This window comes from Salvelinus alpinus, chromosome 19 (genome assembly GCF_045679555.1).
Source record: "Salvelinus alpinus chromosome 19, SLU_Salpinus.1, whole genome shotgun sequence".
Classification (NCBI taxonomy): Eukaryota; Metazoa; Chordata; class Actinopteri; order Salmoniformes; family Salmonidae; genus Salvelinus; species Salvelinus alpinus.
In genome coordinates this window covers 20,869,284-20,890,192 of record NC_092104.1, presented here as the reverse complement: position 1 = coordinate 20,890,192, position 20,909 = coordinate 20,869,284, and the positions used below count along the sequence as shown (strand labels likewise).

General features: G+C 46.9%; 1 protein-coding gene across 4 annotated transcripts in view; it reads right to left on the bottom strand.

Annotated features, from left to right (window-relative positions):
- LOC139545122 (dedicator of cytokinesis protein 8-like) overlaps positions 1–20,909 on the bottom strand; it is a 93,134-nt gene that overhangs the window by 27,916 nt on the left and 44,309 nt on the right. For 2 of the 4 annotated variants that reach the window (XM_071352533.1, XM_071352536.1), the window contains 19 exons: positions 18,972–19,121; positions 11,681–11,761; positions 11,349–11,508; positions 11,103–11,236; positions 10,074–10,167; positions 9,467–9,629; positions 8,371–8,491; positions 8,102–8,172; positions 7,823–7,967; positions 7,164–7,265; positions 6,494–6,589; positions 6,133–6,367; positions 5,321–5,482; positions 4,692–4,867; positions 3,566–3,661; positions 2,492–2,587; positions 1,036–1,185; positions 743–856; positions 389–544 (listed from right to left, as the gene is read on the bottom strand). In XM_071352533.1, coding sequence (XP_071208634.1) covers positions 389–544; positions 743–856; positions 1,036–1,185; positions 2,492–2,587; positions 3,566–3,661; positions 4,692–4,867; positions 5,321–5,482; positions 6,133–6,367; positions 6,494–6,589; positions 7,164–7,265; positions 7,823–7,967; positions 8,102–8,172; positions 8,371–8,491; positions 9,467–9,629; positions 10,074–10,167; positions 11,103–11,236; positions 11,349–11,508; positions 11,681–11,761; positions 18,972–19,121 — 2,502 coding nt within the window. The remainder of the gene's footprint in view (positions 1–388; positions 545–742; positions 857–1,035; positions 1,186–2,491; positions 2,588–3,565; positions 3,662–4,691; positions 4,868–5,320; positions 5,483–6,132; positions 6,368–6,493; positions 6,590–7,163; positions 7,266–7,822; positions 7,968–8,101; positions 8,173–8,370; positions 8,492–9,466; positions 9,630–10,073; positions 10,168–11,102; positions 11,237–11,348; positions 11,509–11,680; positions 11,762–18,971; positions 19,122–20,909) is intronic. The other 2 variants (XM_071352534.1, XM_071352535.1) reach the window with 2 other exon arrangements.

Genomic DNA, 20,909 nt, shown 5'->3' with positions numbered 1-20,909 from the left:
AGATACGGGAGAGGAGAGAGAGATACGGGAGAGGAGAGAGAGATACGGGAGAGGAGAGAGAGAAGAGAGAGACGGGAGAGAGAGAGACGGCGAAGAGAAAGGGAGATGGGTGAGAGAGAGAGAGAGACGGAGGAGAGAGAGAGAGAGAGAGAGAGAGAGAGAGAGAGAGAGACAGAGGAGAGAAAGGGAGACAGGTGAGAGAGAGAGAAAGAGAGAGACGGGTGATAGTGAAAGAAAGAAAGAGGTTGGAATATAAAAGGAGAGTATTTAAAGCCAGAGAGAGAGAGAACCCACCTTACTTAACCATACTACACTATAACCTACAATCCCAAAGCCAGGTGAGTGCTGGAGACTGGTCAATATGATTTTGACTGACGTGCAAACTGACCTGTGAGGAGATGGATGGGCATGGAGAGACGGGTGCAGAGGCAGGGCTACTGAAGTAAAGGCTGAGGTTGAGGTAGTGCTCATGACTGCACAGGATACGCAGGAACTCCAATCGCATGCTAATCAGGGTTGGCATGGAAACAGTCTTTGCCGACATCTGGGGGGTAAGGCTAGGTTATTGACATGGGTAATGGAGAGACAGAGTCTGGAATTGGTCACCTCCTTAGTAATTATGCTGTGCCAACATCCTTTATGTAACTACCATATTTTGTAGCATCTTGTGGTTAGGGTAGTGTATTGTGGTTAGGGGTTAGGGTAGTGTATTGTGGTTAGGGTAGTGTATTGTTGTAGTGACCTGGTTGCAGTAGTTTTTGACCAAGATGAAGACAAAGCCTCGGTCCATTAGAGACAGCAGGTCATACAGGAAGAAGGCCAGGCTGATGTTCACCTTCTCTGCCTGCTCCAACTCCTAACAACAACAAAAACAAACAAAAACATTGGATTTCAGTTAAAAACAGCCAATGGTCTCCTTAAGACATCAGGATAAAAAATAAAAAGGAAACTGCATTAAGTGATGATTTGATAGATTGAGTCTCTGAAAAAGTGTTTGTAAGTTTACTAAAGGCTCATAATGACATCATTACTAACCTTCTGCTGTTTGACCAGGATGGTCCCTATCTCAGCAGTAACCACGGAGACGATGGTTGTGACATCATCTTTGAAGCGGTCTGAGAAGCGGCTCCTGCGAGGGACGTCTTGCTTCTCCAGCTGAGACACATGCTGGGCCATGCTCTTCACCTGGACACACACAACTCCATTAAGCTAAAAATGCTAGAGCTTCTTTGCCATTAAAGTAAATAGACAGTGTAGAAAACATTAAGAACAGCTGCTCTTTCCAAGACAGACTGACCAGGTGAATCCAGGTGAAAGCTATGATCCCTTATTGAAGTCACTTGTTAAATCCACTTCAAATCAGTGTAAATGAAGGGGAGGAGACAGGTTAAAGAAATATTTTGAGACATTGATTGTGTATGTGTTCCATTCAGAGGGTGAATGGACAAGACAAAAGATTTAAGTGCCTTTGAACGGGGTATGGTAGTAGGTGCCAGGCGCACCGGTTTGAGTGTGTCAAGAACTGCAACGCTGCTGGGTTTTTCACGCTCAACCGTTTTCTGTGTGTATCAAGAATGGTCCTCCACCCAAAGGACATCCAGCCAACGGGAGGCCAGTGGTTGAAAAACAGGTAATTGATGAAAGATGACAAAAGAGGCTTACATGAATTGTGCAGAGCCGCAGGCAGGCTACAGTTAGTCAACTGACAGTCCAGTACAACATTGGTTGAATGCACAACTTGTCATACCTTGACGGGAATGGGGTATGGAGGCTGCGTTCCACATCTTTCAGCAGAAAGCCAAGAAAATGCGGTTGCAGTGGGCTAAGAAACGAAAACACTGGACATTGGAGAATTAGAAAAACACTGCTGGATCCGATGAATCCCGGTTCCTGCTGCTTCACGCCGATGGGAGGACTAGGGTATGGAGAAAACCACGAGTACATGCATCCATCATGCCTCGTGTCAACATTACAAGCTGGTGGTGGTGTGAGGTGTGTTTTCATGGCACACATTGGGCCCCTTGATAAAAGTGGAGCAACGTTTGAATGCCACAGGACATCTGAACATCATCGCCAATCAGGTGCATCCCTTCATGACAGCAGTGTGTCCATCTGCAAATACATTTTTTCAGTAATATAAATGCCCCATGCCACAAGGCTAGGATTGTCCAGGAATGGTTCCACGAACATGACAGTGAATTCAGCTTACTGCAGTGGCCTGCCCAGTCACCAGATCTCAATACAATTGATCATCTGTGGGATGAGATGGAACGAGCTGTTCAGAGTAGAGATCCACTACCAGCCAACTTGACACTACTGTGGGAAGCATTGGAGTCAACATGGGCCAGCATCCCTGTGGAACGCATTCGACACCTTGCAGAGTCCATGCCCCCGAGGAATTGAGGCTGTTCTGAGGGCAAAAGGGGATGCAACTCAATATTAGGAAGGCTTGCTAATGTTTGTACATTCAGAGTATATTGAACACACTCACCAGCAGTTCAAAGAAGAACCAGGCATATTTATATGCGTTCTCTCTGCAGACTCCTGTGCTGACCACAATCTGTAGAGCTAACTCCTCATGGAACTGCTGTCAGAGGAGAAACAGAGCATTGGGTTACTACCACCACTAAACAGTAGTGTCTGGTAACCTACATGTAGAATACAGTGTACTGCTTCAAAGGATCACATCAATCCTGGACTATCTCAGTGTTATAACGGAAGACTTCTTAAAAGAAAAGTACAACCTATACGTTAGAGAGAAAGAGAGATTAGAGAGAGGGAGAGACACTCAGACAGGCCGACAGATTTATTTACTGACTGAATGACGGACTGACTGCTGGTGCCACAGTCCTCAGTTCAACACAAACCAGAGCTAGCCAAATGCACTGTGACCCCAGCCAGTGAAATCAGATACAGCATTTCAAAGGGAAGGGTCTGGTCTTATTTGAACATGGCAAACACAAGAACAGCACCTCAAAACAGAGTGATTTTGAAATGCACAGACACACACACACACTCATAGTGTTTAATCTCTGTAAAATCTTTGTGACTGTGTAGACCCACAGTTCAATACCATGTTCAGGTTCTATTTCACATACTCATGTGGTTCGCTCTGACAGCAAAGAAATCCACATCACATTATCTGTTACAGATTTAAGATTTTACTGGCTGCCATGTAACATCCTACTGCGACGTATATAGAACATTCTACTCAGAATGCAAATGAGGATGTTATTGTCAGTGTTTGGCCAGTATGGGGCGGCAGGTAGCCTAGTGGTTCCAGCGTTGGGCCAGTAACTGAAAGGTTGCTAGATCGAATCCCTGAGCTGACAAGGTAAAAATCTGTCATTCCGCCCCTGAACAAGGCAGTTAACCCACTGTTCCTAGGCCGTCATTGTAAATAAGAATTTGTTCTTAACGGACTTGCCTAGTTAAAGAAAATATGGAAGTCTACATGCTACAGTATGTGATCTGCTCAGTGCCACATTGCCCTCTGCTGGTGACTGTTGGCATCACAGAGGTGAATAAAGACATTTATTCCCGGGATCTTTCTGGTAAAAGTTACTTTTCTGTTGGAGGGCCGGGTCCCGCCCGTAGAGCTCTGAGGGTGGCTGCTCACATCCACATAGGTCGACATACGACTGCCTGGGTTGTTCTGGCCCTGAGGGAGAGGACAGCAACAACAAGGTGGTCATGAAGAATCTGACTCGACTATTGTAGCTTCAGACACACAGAGATAAACAGATGTGGTGTGTGGGTCCCATAATGGCACTCTGTTTCATAAATAGTGCACTACCTTTGACCATGGTCCATTGGGTGCCATTTGCAATTCAGACATGCTTTTAGTTGGCCAAAACCAGTGAGTCTACACTACAGCCATAGACCCAGAGGATATCAAAAAAAGCCTTGAAGGTACTGATGTGTTGTAAACCAACCAAACAGTCAGAGGCTATGCTAGAGGATGTAGCTACAGTAGCAACATGTGTTTGTGGCAGGCTCATGACAGAGGATGTTCATTGACTCTGTGTTTGTGGCAGGCTCATGACAGAGGATGTTCATTGACTCTGTGTTTGTGGCAGGCTCATGACAGAGGATGTTCATTGACTCTGTGTTTGTGGCAGGCTCATGACAGAGGATGTTCATTGACTCTGTGTTTGTGGCAGGCTCATGACAGATGTTCATTGACTCTGTGTTTGTGGCAGGCTCATGACAGAGGATGTTCATTGACTCTGTGTTTGTGGCAGGCTCATGACAGATGTTCATTGACTCTGTGTTTGTGGCAGGCTCATGACAGATGTTCATTGACTCTGTGTTTGTGGCAGGCTCATGACAGATGTTCATTGACTCTTTGTGTTTAGTGTAGCAGTACCTTTTCCCACCTTTTTTAAAGAATAGTAGAGATTCACAAGTTAAAGGGATACTTTGGGATTTTGGCAATGAAGCCTTTTATCTACTTCTCCAGAGTCAGATGAACTTGTGGATTTCATTTGTATGTCTGTGTGCAGTTTGAAGGAAGTTGCTAACTGGAATTAGCGCAATTACTAACTAGCTTTAACGCAATGACTGGAAGTCTATGGTAATAGCTAGCATGATCAGTGTCCTTTAAGAGGAGACAAAGTGTGAGAGGTGGACTCGGGGATTGAACATCCAGTGTTACCCACTCAACCACGACTCTGTATGTGTAGCAGTACCTTAGCTGACAGGATGTTATTGACTTCTGTGTCTTCTGCACTGTGTGGGGCAGGGATATCAGGGTTGCTGCTGCTGCGGATCCTGGACTGCAGTAACATGGTTCCTACTGTGGTGGCTGAGGCCCGCCCCATAGTACTGTAGCGGCCCTCAGTGGGAGGTACCACACCCCCTGGACCTGGACACACAGGGGAGAACCATTCTGGATGATCTACCTGAACGCACCACGTCACCTACACACTGAAGAAGGCTATTAAGTTGAAACTTTATGCAACATCTTTTTGCTTGCGGACCCATCACACTATTTGGCTTATCTTTATTCACAGGTTTTACGCACCAACCAAACTTTTGGGAGAGCACGACGGTCCTCTTCTAAGAACCTTGTCACTGGCATGATCTACCTGGTTACACTTTAGTTGCACAGATCTGCACTACTATAGCATTGTATTGATGTAATTACACGGTCCCCCTTCATTTCAATGACTTCTGTTTCATGCAACTTATCTACAGTTACGGTGTTCAGCTGAGCACATTGCTGTAGCGCAAATACGACTATGTCCATTCTCTTCACAAGTTAGACTGTCCATACAGTCACATCACCATGACAATGTGTCCGGTGGTTCCTTCCTACCTGTGTTGAGGAGCTCATTGGAGTCAGGCAGACGGAACACCCAGTACAGGTATGTTGCTAGGAGACCGTTCCTGCCCTGCTGGTCCCTGGCCAGCTCCTGGCTGTTGTGGAGACTGTTGACGATTGACACCACTGACTCAAACGCTATCTGGGCCAGGTTGGCTAGGAAATAAAACACACACACAGTTAGGTTACAACAAAACACGTCTCAAACATATCAGGTATACTCTCACACTACCCGTCTGTCTGAAAGCCCTGGTGACATGTCCCTATAGGTACCCGTCTGTCTGAAAGCCCTGGTGACATGTCCCTATAGGTACCCGTCTGTCTGAAAGCCCTGGTGACATGTCCCTATAGGTACCCGTCTGTCTGAAAGCCCTGGTGACATGTCCCTATAGGTACCCGTCTGTCTGAAAGCCCTGGTGACATGTCCCTATAGGTACCCGTCTGTCTGAAAGCCCTGGTGACATGTCCCTATAGGTACCCGTCTGTCTGAAAGCCCTGGTGACATGTCCCTATAGGTACCCGTCTGTCTGAAAGCCCTGGTGACATGTCCCTATAGGTACCCGTCTGTCTGAAAGCCCTGGTGACATGTCCCTATAGGTACCCGTCTGTCTGAAAGCCCTGGTGACATGTCCCTATAGGTACCCGTCTGTCTGAAAGCCCTGGTGACATGTCCCTATAGGTACCCGTCTGTCTGAAAGCCCTGGTGACATGTCCCTATAGGTACCCGTCTGTCTGAAAGCCCTGGTGACATGTCCCTATAGGTACCCGTCTGTCTGAAAGCCCTGGTGACATGTCCCTATAGGTACCTGTTTGTCCAGCGATGACCATGGGCTGCATGATGAGGGTGAACAGTTTATCTAAGACCAGGTGGAGGTAGAGGACCAGAGGTTCCAGTCTGGAGGACGACAGGGAGATGATGCTCAGCTTCAGCTCGTGTTCCAGCTTGTTCTCCGGAATCTTCTCTTCCCGAACCCGGAGCGGGAACGTCACTCCGCCCTCCAGGGCATGGCACAATGTGAAGAAACGCTCCAAGTGGTTGTCCTGGGGAGGGGAAGGGGTAAATAAATGACTACATAAAGTGGGTGTGTGTGTGTGTGTGTGTGTGTGTGTGTGTGTGTGTGTGTGTGTGTGTGTGTGTGTGTGTGTGTGTGTGAGAGAGAGACTTACCTGTGTGTGTACTGAGGACACAGCCTGTATCTCCAGGTTGAAAACTCCTTTGTGACTTTCCATCCACTTGACTGGAGGAACCTGAGGGGTAATCCTCTGCAGAGAGAGAGATTGACATATTAAGAACCTGAGGGAGAATGTTCTGCAGAGAGAGGGGGAATGTTCTGCGAGAGAGGGGGAATGTTCTGCAGAGAGAGGAGGAATGTTCTGCAGAGAGAGGGGGAATGTTCTGCGAGAGAGGGGGAATGTTCTGCAGAGAGAGGGGGAATGTTCTGCAGAGAGAGGGGGAATGTTCTGCGAGAGAGGGGGAATGTTCTGCAGAGAGAGGGGGAATGTTCTGCAGAGAGAGGGGGAATGTTCTGCAGAGAGAGGGGGAATGTTCTGCAGAGAGAGGGGGAATGTTCTGCAGAGAGAGGGGGAATGTTCTGCAGAGAGAGGGGGAATGTTCTGCAGAGAGAGGGGGAATGTTCTGCAGAGAGAGGGGGAATGTTCTGCAGAGAGAGATATTAAGAAATATCATGTCTGTTGCCATCTAAACCCAATCAATAAATCAGCACATCAACACATTTATTTTCTCCCCCAGCGGGAGACACTCCACTCTTAACATTTTTGTGATACAACTTATTTTAAATGGTTGTCTGGAGAATTGAAATGGCCAAATGAATGTTACCTCAGGTGAGTGCAGTGAGTAGTTGACAGGCAATCTGTCCAGGGCGATGGGGAGGCAGTACTGACCAGTCTGTAGCCTGTCAGTACTCAGTATAGGCAGCCACTACAGTACACAGGGGGATAGACAGAAGATCAGCCACCGCAAACACTGACAATGGACAAATACATACAGGGGACACATCTACCTTGCCACATCATTGAGAAGAATCACTTACTGGTATATTGATCATAAATAACCAGCACCATGTTCAGTAGAGTATCTGCACGTTCATGTAAGACCACATTAATCCAGCGTGCAGTGAAACTGATCTTGACTAGGCCAGATCATAGACTGATCCAGACCAGATGAGACCAGGACCCATATCCATAAAGGCAGGGTTTACACAGGCAGCCTAATTCTGATCTTTTGCCAATCATTGGTCTTTTGACCAATCAGATTACACAGGCAGCCCCATTCTGGTCTTTCTCCCAATTATTGGCAAATAAACGGCACCATTATCTCAGAGTTGGAGTGCTGCTCTAGGATTAGTTTTGCATTTTAGATCACAATGAATAAGATTGCTTGGACAGGGGAAACCTGATCCTAGATCAGCACTCCTACTGTGAGGCACTTTATGAATATAGGCCCAGGTGAGACCAGGCATGAGGGGTCAGACTTACAGAGTAACCTATGAGTGCCTCACTGGCTCCAGTCTGGTTCTGTTTCTGTTGACAGCTGATGTGGTAGAATGTGAACAGCAGGTGGTGTCTCTCAGTCAGCCTGGCAGGCAGAGCCATCTTCACCTCCTCATAGAAGTCTGGAGACCTGAGGCACAGTCACATAGGACAGAGACAACACAACAACAAAAATTAGATTGTTATATTAGAAAATGTAGCATGTTATGCCGTAGTTGTGTTGTTGTAATTTAGCATGTAGTATTTAAAATAGCATCCACTTGCTTGTTATGGTACGTGACTGGGGTGTATACTTCTTGCACAAACTCAGGACCATTCGATTTTCCAAAAATGACCTACGAGGGGGGAAAAAAAGCAGAGTAAACTCAATGAAACCATGTTGTACAATGTCACAGCAATGTGGGTGTACAGTCTGTCTGTCTGTCTGTCTGTCTGTCTGTCTGTCTGTCTGTCTGTCTGTCTGTCTGTCTGTCTGTCTGTCTGTCTGTCTGTCTGTCTGTCTGTGTGTGTGTGTGTGTGTGTGAGAAACTCACAGGCATCACACAGCTGGGGTCTTCTCCACTCATAAACTGGATTTTAATAGTGATATTCCTCCCTCCTGAAGTCAGCCTGTTGACAAAGTTGAGTCGCTGGGGGTATACATAGAGCAGGTTCCTGGAGAGAGAGGGAAAGGGAAAGAAACTCCCACTAGTTCATGCCTGCACAAATCAGCAGCCCAAGCCCGAAGTATAGCCTGGTAAATGTCAGTGCCCAGAGTTCTTCCTGGTCAGGTGGTCAGGATATGACCATCTTCTATCAGCACCACAATTCCTATTCAGAGTTAGACTGCCTGAGCCTGCACATCCATACTACACCACTAGATGGCACCCGGTGAAGATAACAAATGCATGATATTACACAATACACCACGTGGGCCTGAAAACTAGTCTTACCAATGAACCAAATGTGGTGTGAACATTAGTGTGAGATTAAAAACTATGTAACAATGTAGTCATCTGTCCCGAGACAGGAGACACACTCTTAGGCTGTGTCCCAAACAGCACCCTGTTCCCTATATAGTGGACTATATAGTGGACTATCAAATAAATTTGATTTGATTTGATTTTGATTTGACTTTTGAACAGAGCCCTATAGGGAATAGGGTGCCATTTGGGACACAGTGTTCATCTAGCGAGCAGTGAGGAGGAAGGAGTGAAGTGTTGACAGCATTGGGGGTTGTGTCAGGTCAGACTGGTTGTAGAAGTCCCAGCAAACCTGTTCAAGACATTGATGGAAAATAGAAAGCCTGAAGCTACAGTATGTGCTGTGTTAAATACCTTCATGACTGTCTAACATGTGTAAAGCTCACGTGAAGGGACATGTGTACATGGTGCTTAGCACGGAGACAGATAATACACTAGTAGGGGTAGTAAGTCATGAACCTGGAAAACCTGTTTATACTGCTTGAAGCGATGTGCTATGGTAAATCCATGCAGTCTGAAACGCTAAAGCTTTGAGGAGAATTTGCAGAATATGCAATATTCAAAAAGTGGTTTCAGGAGAATTGAGTGAGTGTACTAACCTGTAAATGCTTTTGTGCAGTCTGTGTGTGTGGTATGCATCGACACGTGTGTGTGTGTGTGTGCTCACCTGTAAGTGCTGTGTGGAACATAGACCTCGCTGGAGGGGAACTCCAAAACCTCTTTGACAGGTCGGACGTTCTTCTCAGCCAGTGGTTTGACTGGGATCAGCTCAGTAGACAGACAGGCCACTGGGTTGTCATGGACCGGAGTCACATCCAGTCTTATTGTACCTAAAATAGATCAAGTCAAAAACAGTCTGAAACTATGTTCATTCAGAATTATTCCAAAGTAGGTAAATATAAGAAAGCTTTCAGTCCCACAGGTTTTCACCACTATAAGCAATTGATTCTGAATTATACAAAATAGCCTATTCAGCTATTTTAAATGCATGAAGTCACTTAAACCCAGATAAAACAGACACTTGTTCTTAGAAATGGGACATTCTAGTCACGTGTTGTCGGGTTGAATGGAATGAAACAGCACACACAGACAGCCAGGTCTTGCTGTGTGGTTGAATGGAATGAAACAGCACACACAGACAGCCAGGTCTTGCTGTGTGGTTGAATGGAATGAAACAGCACACACAGACAGCCAGGTCTTGCTGTGTGGTTGAATGGAATGAAACAGCACACACAGACAGCCAGGTCTTGCGGTGTGGTTGAATAGCGGATCACCTGGTATGGTTTTAATTCTTCTCTGCAGGGATGAGAACTTCTTGATGTCTGCCAGGAACTTAAACAAGTCCTCATCACTCAGACGGTCCCCCTCCTTAAACAAAGCAGGGTCCAGTTTAGTCAAATGAACATGTCTTCATGTACAACATACAGTGATATAATGTCTCTGAACACCTCCGAATTAAACATTGTGAATTTGTAGTGTTGCACAGCAGACTTCTTTCCTCTTTTCCATCAACTTCATAGGAAGGTGACATACTGAGCAGTGCAACTAACTGTTGTTATGAGACCAACTCTCCACAGTTGCTAGTAGGAAGGAAAAATGCACCCTTGCTGTGAGATGGCAAGTATGGAGAATGTATGGTATGTCTATATGATACCTGGCCAGGTCTTATCAGGTGTCTGCTCTGTGGATTGTGTGGAATGAAATAATGCCTTGTCTCGAGGTGATACCCACAAGGTCAAGCATTCTCTGTCCAAGACCATTCTCTGTCCAAGACCATTCTCTGTCCAAGACCTTTCTCTGTCCAAGACCTTTCTCTGTCCAAGACCTTTCTCTGTCCAAGACCTTTCTCTGTCCAAGACCTTTCTCTGTCCAAGACCTTTCTCTGTCCAAGACCTTTCTCTGTCAAAGACCTTTCTCTGTCAAAGACCTTTCTCTGTCAAAGACCTTTCTCTGTCCAAGACCTTTCTCTGTCCAAGACCTTTCTCTGTCCAAGACCTTTCTCTGTCCAAGACCTTTCTCTGTCAAAGACCTTTCTCTGTCTAAGACCTTTCTCTGTCTAAGACCTTTCTCTGTCCAAGACCTTTCTCTGTCCAAGACCTTTCTCTGTGCAAGACCTTTCTCTGTCCAAGACCTTTCTCTGTCCAAGACATTTCTCTGTCCAAGACCTTTCTCTGTCCAAGACCTTTCTCTGTCCAAGACCTTTCTCTGTCCAAGACCTTTCTCTGAGCTTAGCGATGCTTATGTCGCTGGATCGATGTTTATATTGTAGAGTGTGTTGTTTTCTCGAGTGCATATGTTCAGACCTGCTTGCAGAAGGTGCTGATGGTGATGGTAGCAGGTTTGAAGGCAGACATGTTACACTGGTCTTCCATGGTACCGAACCTCTCTGAGTTCCTCCTGGGCAACTGACCTCTCTTTTCCAGACTGCTGGATTTACCTGGATAGGGGAGGAGAGGTCAGTCAAGTCAGGTACAGAAAAGTAAAGTAAGATTAAACAAGCCTTGGGCTCAAGAGTTAACCAGCTTACACACACACACACACACACAGACCGTTGAGGCTGTCAGAGTCGGTGGTATCTCGGTCCAGTGTGGCGGTGCTGATGACGTTCATGATGTTGACTGTAGCCCAGGCAAAGGGCATGCGGTAGCGACCAAGTCTCTGACAGAACATCTCAGACTGATTACGCAGCTTCTCCAGCTTCTCCTTGTTCTGACCCATGGAACCACACGGAACCACAATTACAACCTATAGCTGTGTGTGTGTGTGTGTGTGTGTGTGTGTGTGTGTGTGTGTGTGTGTGTGTGTGTGTGTGTGTGTGTGTGTGTGTGTGTGTGTGTGTGTGTGTGTGTGTGTGTGTGTGTGAGTGATCATGGCACTCTACCTTTGCTGAGTCAGTCTCCTTCATGACCATGTATGGTTCTGCACAGTCACTGATCTCTCCCTGCTGCAGCACCTTCTCTATCTGAAACACAGCCAACACAGAGGTACATCACTCTGAAACACAGCCAGCACAGAGGTACATCACTCTGAAACACAGCCAGCACAGAGGTACATCACTCTGAAACACAGCCAGCACAGAGGTACATCACTCTGAAACACAGCCAGCACAGAGGTACATCACTCTGAAACACAGCCAGCACAGAGGTACATCACTCTGAAACACAGCCAACACAGAGGTACATCACTCTGAAACACAGCCAACACAGAGGTACATCACTCTGAAACACAGCCAACACAGAGGTACATCACTCTGAAACACAGCCAACACAGAGGTACATCACTCTGAAACACAGCCAACACAGAGGTACATCACTCTGAAACACAGCCAACACAGAGGTACATCACTCTGAAACACAGCCAACACAGAGGTACATCACTCTGAAACACAGCCAGCACAGAGGTACATCACTCTGAAACACAGCCAGCACAGCGGTACATCACTCTGAAACACAGCCAACACAGAGGTACATCACTCTGAAACACAGCCAGCACAGAGGTACATCACTCTGAAACACAGCCAGCACAGAGGTACATCACTCTGAAACACAGCCAGCACAGAGGTACATCACTCTGAAACACAGCCAACACAGAGGTACATCACTCTGAAACACAGCCAGCACAGAGGTACATCACTCTGAAACACAGCCAACACAGAGGTACATCACTCTGAAACACAGCCAACACAGAGGTACATCACTCTGAAACACAGCCAGCACAGAGGTACATCACTCTGAAACACAGCCAGCACAGAGGTACATCACTCTGAAACACAGCCAACACAGAGGTACATCACTCTGAAACACAGCCAGCACAGAGGTACATCACTCTGAAACACAGCCAGCACAGAGGTACATCACTCTGAAACACAGCCAGCACAGAGGTACATCACTCTGAAACACAGCCAGCACAGAGGTACATCACTCTGAAACACAGCCAGCACAGAGGTACATCACTCTGAAACACAGCCAACACAGAGGTACATCACTCTGAAACACAGCCAGCACAGAGGTACATCACTCTGAAACACAGCCAACACAGAGGTACATCACTCTGAAACACAGCCAACACAGAGGTACATCACTCTGAAACACAGCCAGCACAGAAGTACATCACTCTGAAACACAGCCAACACAGAGGTACATCACTCTGAAACACAGCCAACACAGAGGTACATCACTCTGAAACACAGCCAGCACAGAGGTACATCACTCTGAAACACAGCCAGCACAGAGGTACATCACTCTGAAACACAGCCAACACAGATGTACATCACTCTGAAACACAGCCAGCACAGAGGTACATCACTCTGAAACACAGCCAGCACAGAGGTACATCACTCTGAAACACAGCCAGCACAGAGGTACATCACTCTGAAACACAGCCAACACAGAGGTACATCACTCTGAAACACAGCCAACACAGAGGTACATCACTCTGAAACACAGCCAACACAGAGGTACATCACTCTGAAACACAGCCAACACAGAGGTACATCACTCTGAAACACAGCCAACACAGAGATACATCACTCTGAAACACAGCCAGGACACAGAGGTACATCACTCTGAAACACAGCCAACACAGAGGTACATCACTCTGAAACACAGCCAACACAGAGATACATCACTCTGAAACACAGCCAGGACACAGAGGTACATCACTCTGAAACACAGCCAACACAGAGGTACATCACTCTGAAACACAGCCAACACAGAGGTACATCACTCTGAAACACAGCCAACACAGAGATACATCACTCTGAAACACAGCCAGGACACAGAGGTACATCACTCTGAAACACAGCCAACACAGAGGTACATCACTCTGAAACACAGCCAACACAGAGGTACATCACTCTGAAACACAGCCAGGATACAGAGGTACATCACTCTGAAACACAGCCAACACAGAGGTACATCACTCTGAAACACAGCCAACACAGAGGTACATCACTCTGAAACACAGCCAACACAGAGGTACATCACTCTGAAACACAGCCAACACAGAGGTACATCACTCTGAAACACAGCCAACACAGAGGTACATCACTCTGAAACACAGCCAACACAGAGGTACATCACTCTGAAACACAGCCAACACAGAGGTACATCACTCTGAAACACAGCCAACACAGAGGTACATCACTCTGAAACACAGCCAACACAGAGGTACATCACTCTGAAACACAGCCAACACAGAGGTACATCACTCTGAAACACAGCCAACACAGAGGTACATCACTCTGAAACACAGCCAGCACAGAGGTACATCACTCTGAAACACAGCCAGCACAGCGGTACATCACTCTGAAACACAGCCAACACAGAGGTACATCACTCTGAAACACAGCCAGCACAGAGGTACATCACTCTGAAACACAGCCAGCACAGAGGTACATCACTCTGAAACACAGCCAGCACAGAGGTACATCACTCTGAAACACAGCCAACACAGAGGTACATCACTCTGAAACACAGCCAGCACAGAGGTACATCACTCTGAAACACAGCCAACACAGAGGTACATCACTCTGAAACACAGCCAACACAGAGGTACATCACTCTGAAACACAGCCAGCACAGAGGTACATCACTCTGAAACACAGCCAGCACAGAGGTACATCACTCTGAAACACAGCCAGGACACAGAGGTACATCACTCTGAAACACAGCCAACACAGAGGTACATCACTCTGAAACACAGCCAGCACAGAGGTACATCACTCTGAAACACAGCCAACACAGAGGTACATCACTCTGAAACACAGCCAACACAGAGGTACATCACTCTGAAACACAGCCAACACAGAGGTACATCACTCTGAAACACAGCCAGGACACAGAGGTACATCACTCTGAAACACAGCCAAGACACAGAGGTACATCACTCTGAAACACAGCCAACACAGAGGTACATCACTCTGAAACACAGCCAACACAGAGGTACATCACTCTGAAACACAGCCAACACAGAGGTACATCACTCTGAAACACAGCCAACACAGAGGTACATCACTCTGAAACACAGCCAACACAGAGGTACATCACTCTGAAACACAGCCAACACAGAGGTACATCACTCTGAAACACAGCCAACACAGAGGTACATCACTCTGAAACACAGCCAACACAGAGGTACATCACTCTGAAACACAGCCAGGACACAGAGGTACATCACTCTGAAACACAGCCAAGACACAGAGGTACATCACTCTGAAACACAGCCAACACAGAGGTACATCACTCTGAAACACAGCCAACACAGAGGTACATCACTCTGAAACACAGCCAGGACACAGAGGTACATCACTCTGAAACACAGCCAACACAGAGGTACATCACTCTGAAACACAGCCAGGACACAGAGGTACATCACTCTGAAACACAGCCAACACAGAGGTACATCACTCTGAAACACAGCCAACACAGAGGTACATCACTCTGAAACACAGCCAACACAGAGGTACATCACTCTGAAACACAGCCAGGACACAGAGGTACATCACTCTGAAACACAGCCAAGACACAGAGGTACATCACTCTGAAACACAGCCAACACAGAGGTACATCACTCTGAAACACAGCCAACACAGAGGTACATCACTCTGAAACACAGCCAGGACACAGAGGTACATCACTCTGAAACACAGCCAACACAGAGGTACATCACTCTGAAACACAGCCAGGACACAGAGGTACATCACTCTGAAACACAGCCAACACAGAGGTACATCACTCTGAAACACAGCCAACACAGAGGTACATCACTCTGAAACACAGCCAGGACACAGAGGTACATCACTCTGAAACACAGCCAACACAGAGGTACATCACTCTGAAACACAGCCAACACAGAGGTACATCACTCTGAAACACAGCCAGGACACAGAGGTACATCACTCTGAAACACAGCCAGGACACAGAGGTACATCACTCTGAAACACAGCCAGGACACAGAGGTACATCACTCTGAAACACAGCCAACACAGAGGTACATCACTCTGAAACACAGCCAACACAGAGGTACATCACTCTGAAACACAGCCAGGACACAGAGGTACATCACTCTGAAACACAGCCAACACAGAGGTGCATCACTCTGAAACACAGCCAACACAGAGGTACATCACTCTGAAACACAGCCAGGACACAGAGGTACATCACTCTGAAACACAGCCAGGACACAGAGGTACATCACTCTGAAACACAGCCAGGACACAGAGGTATATCACTCTGAAACACAGCCAACACAGAGGTACATCACTCTGAAACACAGCCAGGACACAGAGGTACATCACTCTGAAACACAGCCAGGACACAGAGGTACATCACTCTGAAACACAGCCAGGACACAGAGGTATATCACTCTGAAACACAGCCAACACAGAGGTACATCACTCTGAAACACAGCCAACACAGAGGTACATCACTCTGAAACACAGCCAACACAGAGGTACATCACTCTGAAACACAGCCAACACAGAGGTACATCACTCTGAAACACAGCCAACACAGAGGTACATCACTCTGAAACACAGCCAAGACACAGAGGTACATCACTCTGAAACACAGCCAGGACACAGAGGTACATCACTCTGAAACACAGCCAAGGCACAGAGGTACATCACTCTGAAACACAGCCAACACAGAGGTACATCACTCTGAAACACAGCCAAGACACAGAGGTACATCACTCTGAAACACAGCCAAGACACAGAGGTATATCACTCTGAAACACAGCCAGGACACAGAGGTACATCACTCTGAAACACAGCCAAGACACAGAGGTACATCACTCTGAAACACAGCCAGGACACAGAGGTACATCACTCTGAAACACAGCCAACACAGAGGTACATCACTCTGAAACACAGCCAACACAGAGGTACATCACTCTGAAACACAGCCAGGACACAGAGGTACATCACTCTGAAACACAGCCAGGACACAGAGGTACATCACTCTGAAACACAGCCAACACAGAGGTACATCACTCTGAAACACAGCCAGGACACAGAGGTACATCACTCTGAAACACAGCCAGGACACAGAGGTACATCACTCTGAAACACAGCCAACACAGAGGTACATCACTCTGAAACACAGCCAACACAGAGGTACATCACTCTGAAACACAGCCAGGACACAGAGGTACATCACTCTGAAACACAGCCAACACAGAGGTACATCACTCTGAAACACAGCCAACACAGAGGTACATCACTCTGAAACACAGCCAGGACACAGAGGTACATCACTCTGAAACACAGCCAGGACACAGAGGTACATCACTCTGAAACACAGCCAGGACACAGAGGTATATCACTCTGAAACACAGCCAACACAGAGGTACATCACTCTGAAACACAGCCAGGACACAGAGGTACATCACTCTGAAACACAGCCAGGACACAGAGGTACATCACTCTGAAACACAGCCAGGACACAGAGGTATATCACTCTGAAACACAGCCAACACAGAGGTACATCACTCTGAAACACAGCCAACACAGAGGTACATCACTCTGAAACACAGCCAACACAGAGGTACATCACTCTGAAACACAGCCAACACAGAGGTACATCACTCTGAAACACAGCCAACACAGAGGTACATCACTCTGAAACACAGCCAACACAGAGGTACATCACTCTGAAACACAGCCAAGACACAGAGGTACATCACTCTGAAACACAGCCAGGACACAGAGGTACATCACTCTGAAACACAGCCAAGGCACAGAGGTACATCACTCTGAAACACAGCCAACACAGAGGTACATCACTCTGAAACACAGCCAAGACACAGAGGTACATCACTCTGAAACACAGCCAAGACACAGAGGTACATCACTCTGAAACACAGCCAGGACACAGAGGTACATCACTCTGAAACACAGCCAAGACACAGAGGTACATCACTCTGAAACACAGCCAAGACACAGAGGTACATCACTCTGAAACACAGCCAGGACACAGAGGTACATCACTCTGAAACACAGCCAGGACACAGAGGTACATCACTCTGAAACACAGCCAAGGCACAGAGGTACATCACTCTGAAACACAGCCAACACAGAGGTACATCACTCTGAAACACAGCCAAGACACAGAGGTACATCACTCTGAAACACAGCCAGGACACAGAGGTACATCACTCTGAAACACAGCCAACACAGAGGTACATCACTCTGAAACACAGCCAAGACACAGAGGTACATCACTCTGAAACACAGCCAAGACACAGAGGTACATCACTCTGAAACACAGCCAGGACACAGAGGTACATCACTCTGAAACACAGCCAAGGCACAGAGGTACATCACTCTGAAACACAGCCAACACAGAGGTACATCACTCTGAAACACAGCCAAGACACAGAGGTACATCACTCTGAAACACAGCCAGGACACAGAGGTACATCACTCTGAAACACAGCCAGGACACAGAGGTACATCACTCTGAAACACAGCCAAGGCACAGAGGTACATCACTCTGAAACACAGCCAACAGACAGAGGTACATCACTCTGAAACACAGCCAACAGACAGAGGTACATCACTCTGAAACACAGCCAACAGACAGTGGTATATCACTCTGAAACACAGCCAAGACACAGAGGTACATCACTCTGAAACACAGCCAGGACACAGAGGTACATCACTCTGAAACACAGCCAGGACACAGAGGTACATCACTCTGAAACACAGCCAACACAGAGATACATCACTCTGAAACACAGCCAACACAGAGGTACATCACTCTGAAACACAGCCAACACAGAGGTACATCACTATGAAACACAGCCAACACAGAGGTACATCACTGTCCAAGCTAATACTGTACACAGGGATCTATGGAGAGTTGCCTGTATGCTACGTTAACCCACAGATTGATAGGGGCACCATATATAATATGTGTGAGGAGGTAGACACGTCAGGGCTGTGGGTTCAATTCCAGCTGGGCCCAACCATATGAAAATGTATGCAGGCAGTACACTACTGTTAAGTCACTTTGGATAAAAGCCTCTATTAAAATGGCATATATTTAGTTCTACAGTGTTTACCATAATGACCAGCAACTGTAGATACTGTAGGTGCCGTACAGACGTGTGTATTACCTGAACGAGCAAGTACTGTAGATAGGTGCAGGTAGGTGAGATGGGTATCTTACCTTGATGACCAGGTAGATGTCTGGGGAGGGGTATGTGATGGAGAATATGGCTGCTCGGGAGAGGGTGGAGTGGTCCGTCTGTGGCGTGTGGGGTTTCAGGAACCCTTTAAACTGGTCTGAGTTCAGATCACAGTAGAAGTTCTCGGATATCTGAGGAAGTCAAACAGAGAGGGTCAGCGTTAGAGTTCACCTGGTGGTGGATTACATGAGTGTCCATTCATCTTATGGTAGATAATATGGCTGGAGAGGCACCAACCAGAAAGAAATGACAGAAATAGTGGAGAGACTACCTGAACTTGTCCAATAAGAAACGCTCATTTACAATTTCCGTTGCTAAACGCTATGGTGTGCCCTAATGAACTAATTCCCGTATAGGAATTAGTACAGGGACACAGGCCTTTTTCCTCATCCTACGTTCCAGCTGGTTTGTGTCCGACAGGCACATGGTATATTAGAGACTGGTCACCATACAGAGTGCTGTTGAACCCATTCCCTCACCCAGCTGAGAGCTCCACCACACAGACAGTAGTCTGTCCCTACTGTAATACCACACAGACAGTAGTCTGTCCCTACTGTAATACCACACAGACAGTAGTCTGCTAGCAGCTAGCCAACGTCTACCGTCTACCGAATAGCAGCACTGTTGGAGCGAGTGGTCGCATTTCGCATTTCGCTACGCAGGTAGTATTACATTTCATTACAGTACAACGGTTTGACTTGTCTGATCTTAGCTAGCTACATAGCCGTCTTTGTATCAAAGATAATTGTGTAGTTTAGAGTAATTATCGTAATTACCGAGGTTAGCTAGTCAGCTATTTTCGTCCTAGTCAACACTGCTAGCTAGCCAGCAGCTAGCAGCTAGCCAACGTCTACCGTCTACCGAATAGCAGCACTGTATAAACTATTACATTAGTTTCTATATTACAATGGAACGACTTGATTAGTGTAGTGTTAGCTAGCTACATAGTTGTCTTTGCTGTCGTTGTATCCAAGATAATTGTGTAGTTTAGAGTAAATTGTCAAGGTTACCTAGCCAGTTACCGAGGCTACCTAGCCAGCTACACTTTCAAACTAAGTCAACAACGCAGCCACTGCTAGCTAGCCTACTCCAACAGCCAGCAGCACTGTATCATTTTAGTCAATAAGATTTTTATTTTTATTTAAAAATAAATTGACACGAAAGCTTAACTTTCTGAACATTCGAGACGTGTAGTGTCATTCCAATCTCCTTTGCATTAGCGTAGCCTCTTCTGTAGCCTGTCAACTATGTGTCTGTCTATCCCTCTTCTCTCCTCTCTGCACAGACCATACAAACGCTTCACACCGAGTGGCCGCCGCCACTCTAACCTGGTGGTCCCAGCGCGTACGACCCACGTGGAGTTCCAGGTCTCCGGCAGCCTCTGGAACTGCCGATCTGCGGCCAACAAGGCAGAGTTCATCTCAGCCTATGCTTCCCTCCAGTCCCTCGACTTCTTGGCACTGACGGAAACATGGATTACCACAGATAACACTGCTACTCCTACTGCTCTCTCCTCGTCTGCCCACGTGTTCTCGCACACCCCGAGAGCTTCTGGTCAGCGGGGTGGTGGCACTGGGATCCTCATCTCTCCCAAGTGGACATTCTCTCTCTCTCCCCTGACCCATCTGTCTATCGCCTCCTTTGAATTCCATGCTGTCACAGTTACCAGCCCTTTCAAGCTTAACATCCTTATCATTTATCGCCCCCCAGGTTCCCTTGGAGAGTTCATCAATGAGCTTGACGCCTTGATAAGTTCCTTTCCTGAGGATGGCTCACCTCTCACAGTTCTGGGTGACTTTAACCTCCCCACGTCTACCTTTGACTCATTCCTCTCTGCCTCCTTCTTTCCACTCCTCTCCTCTTTTGACCTCACCCTCTCACCTTCCCCCCCTACTCACAAGGCAGGCAATACGCTTGAC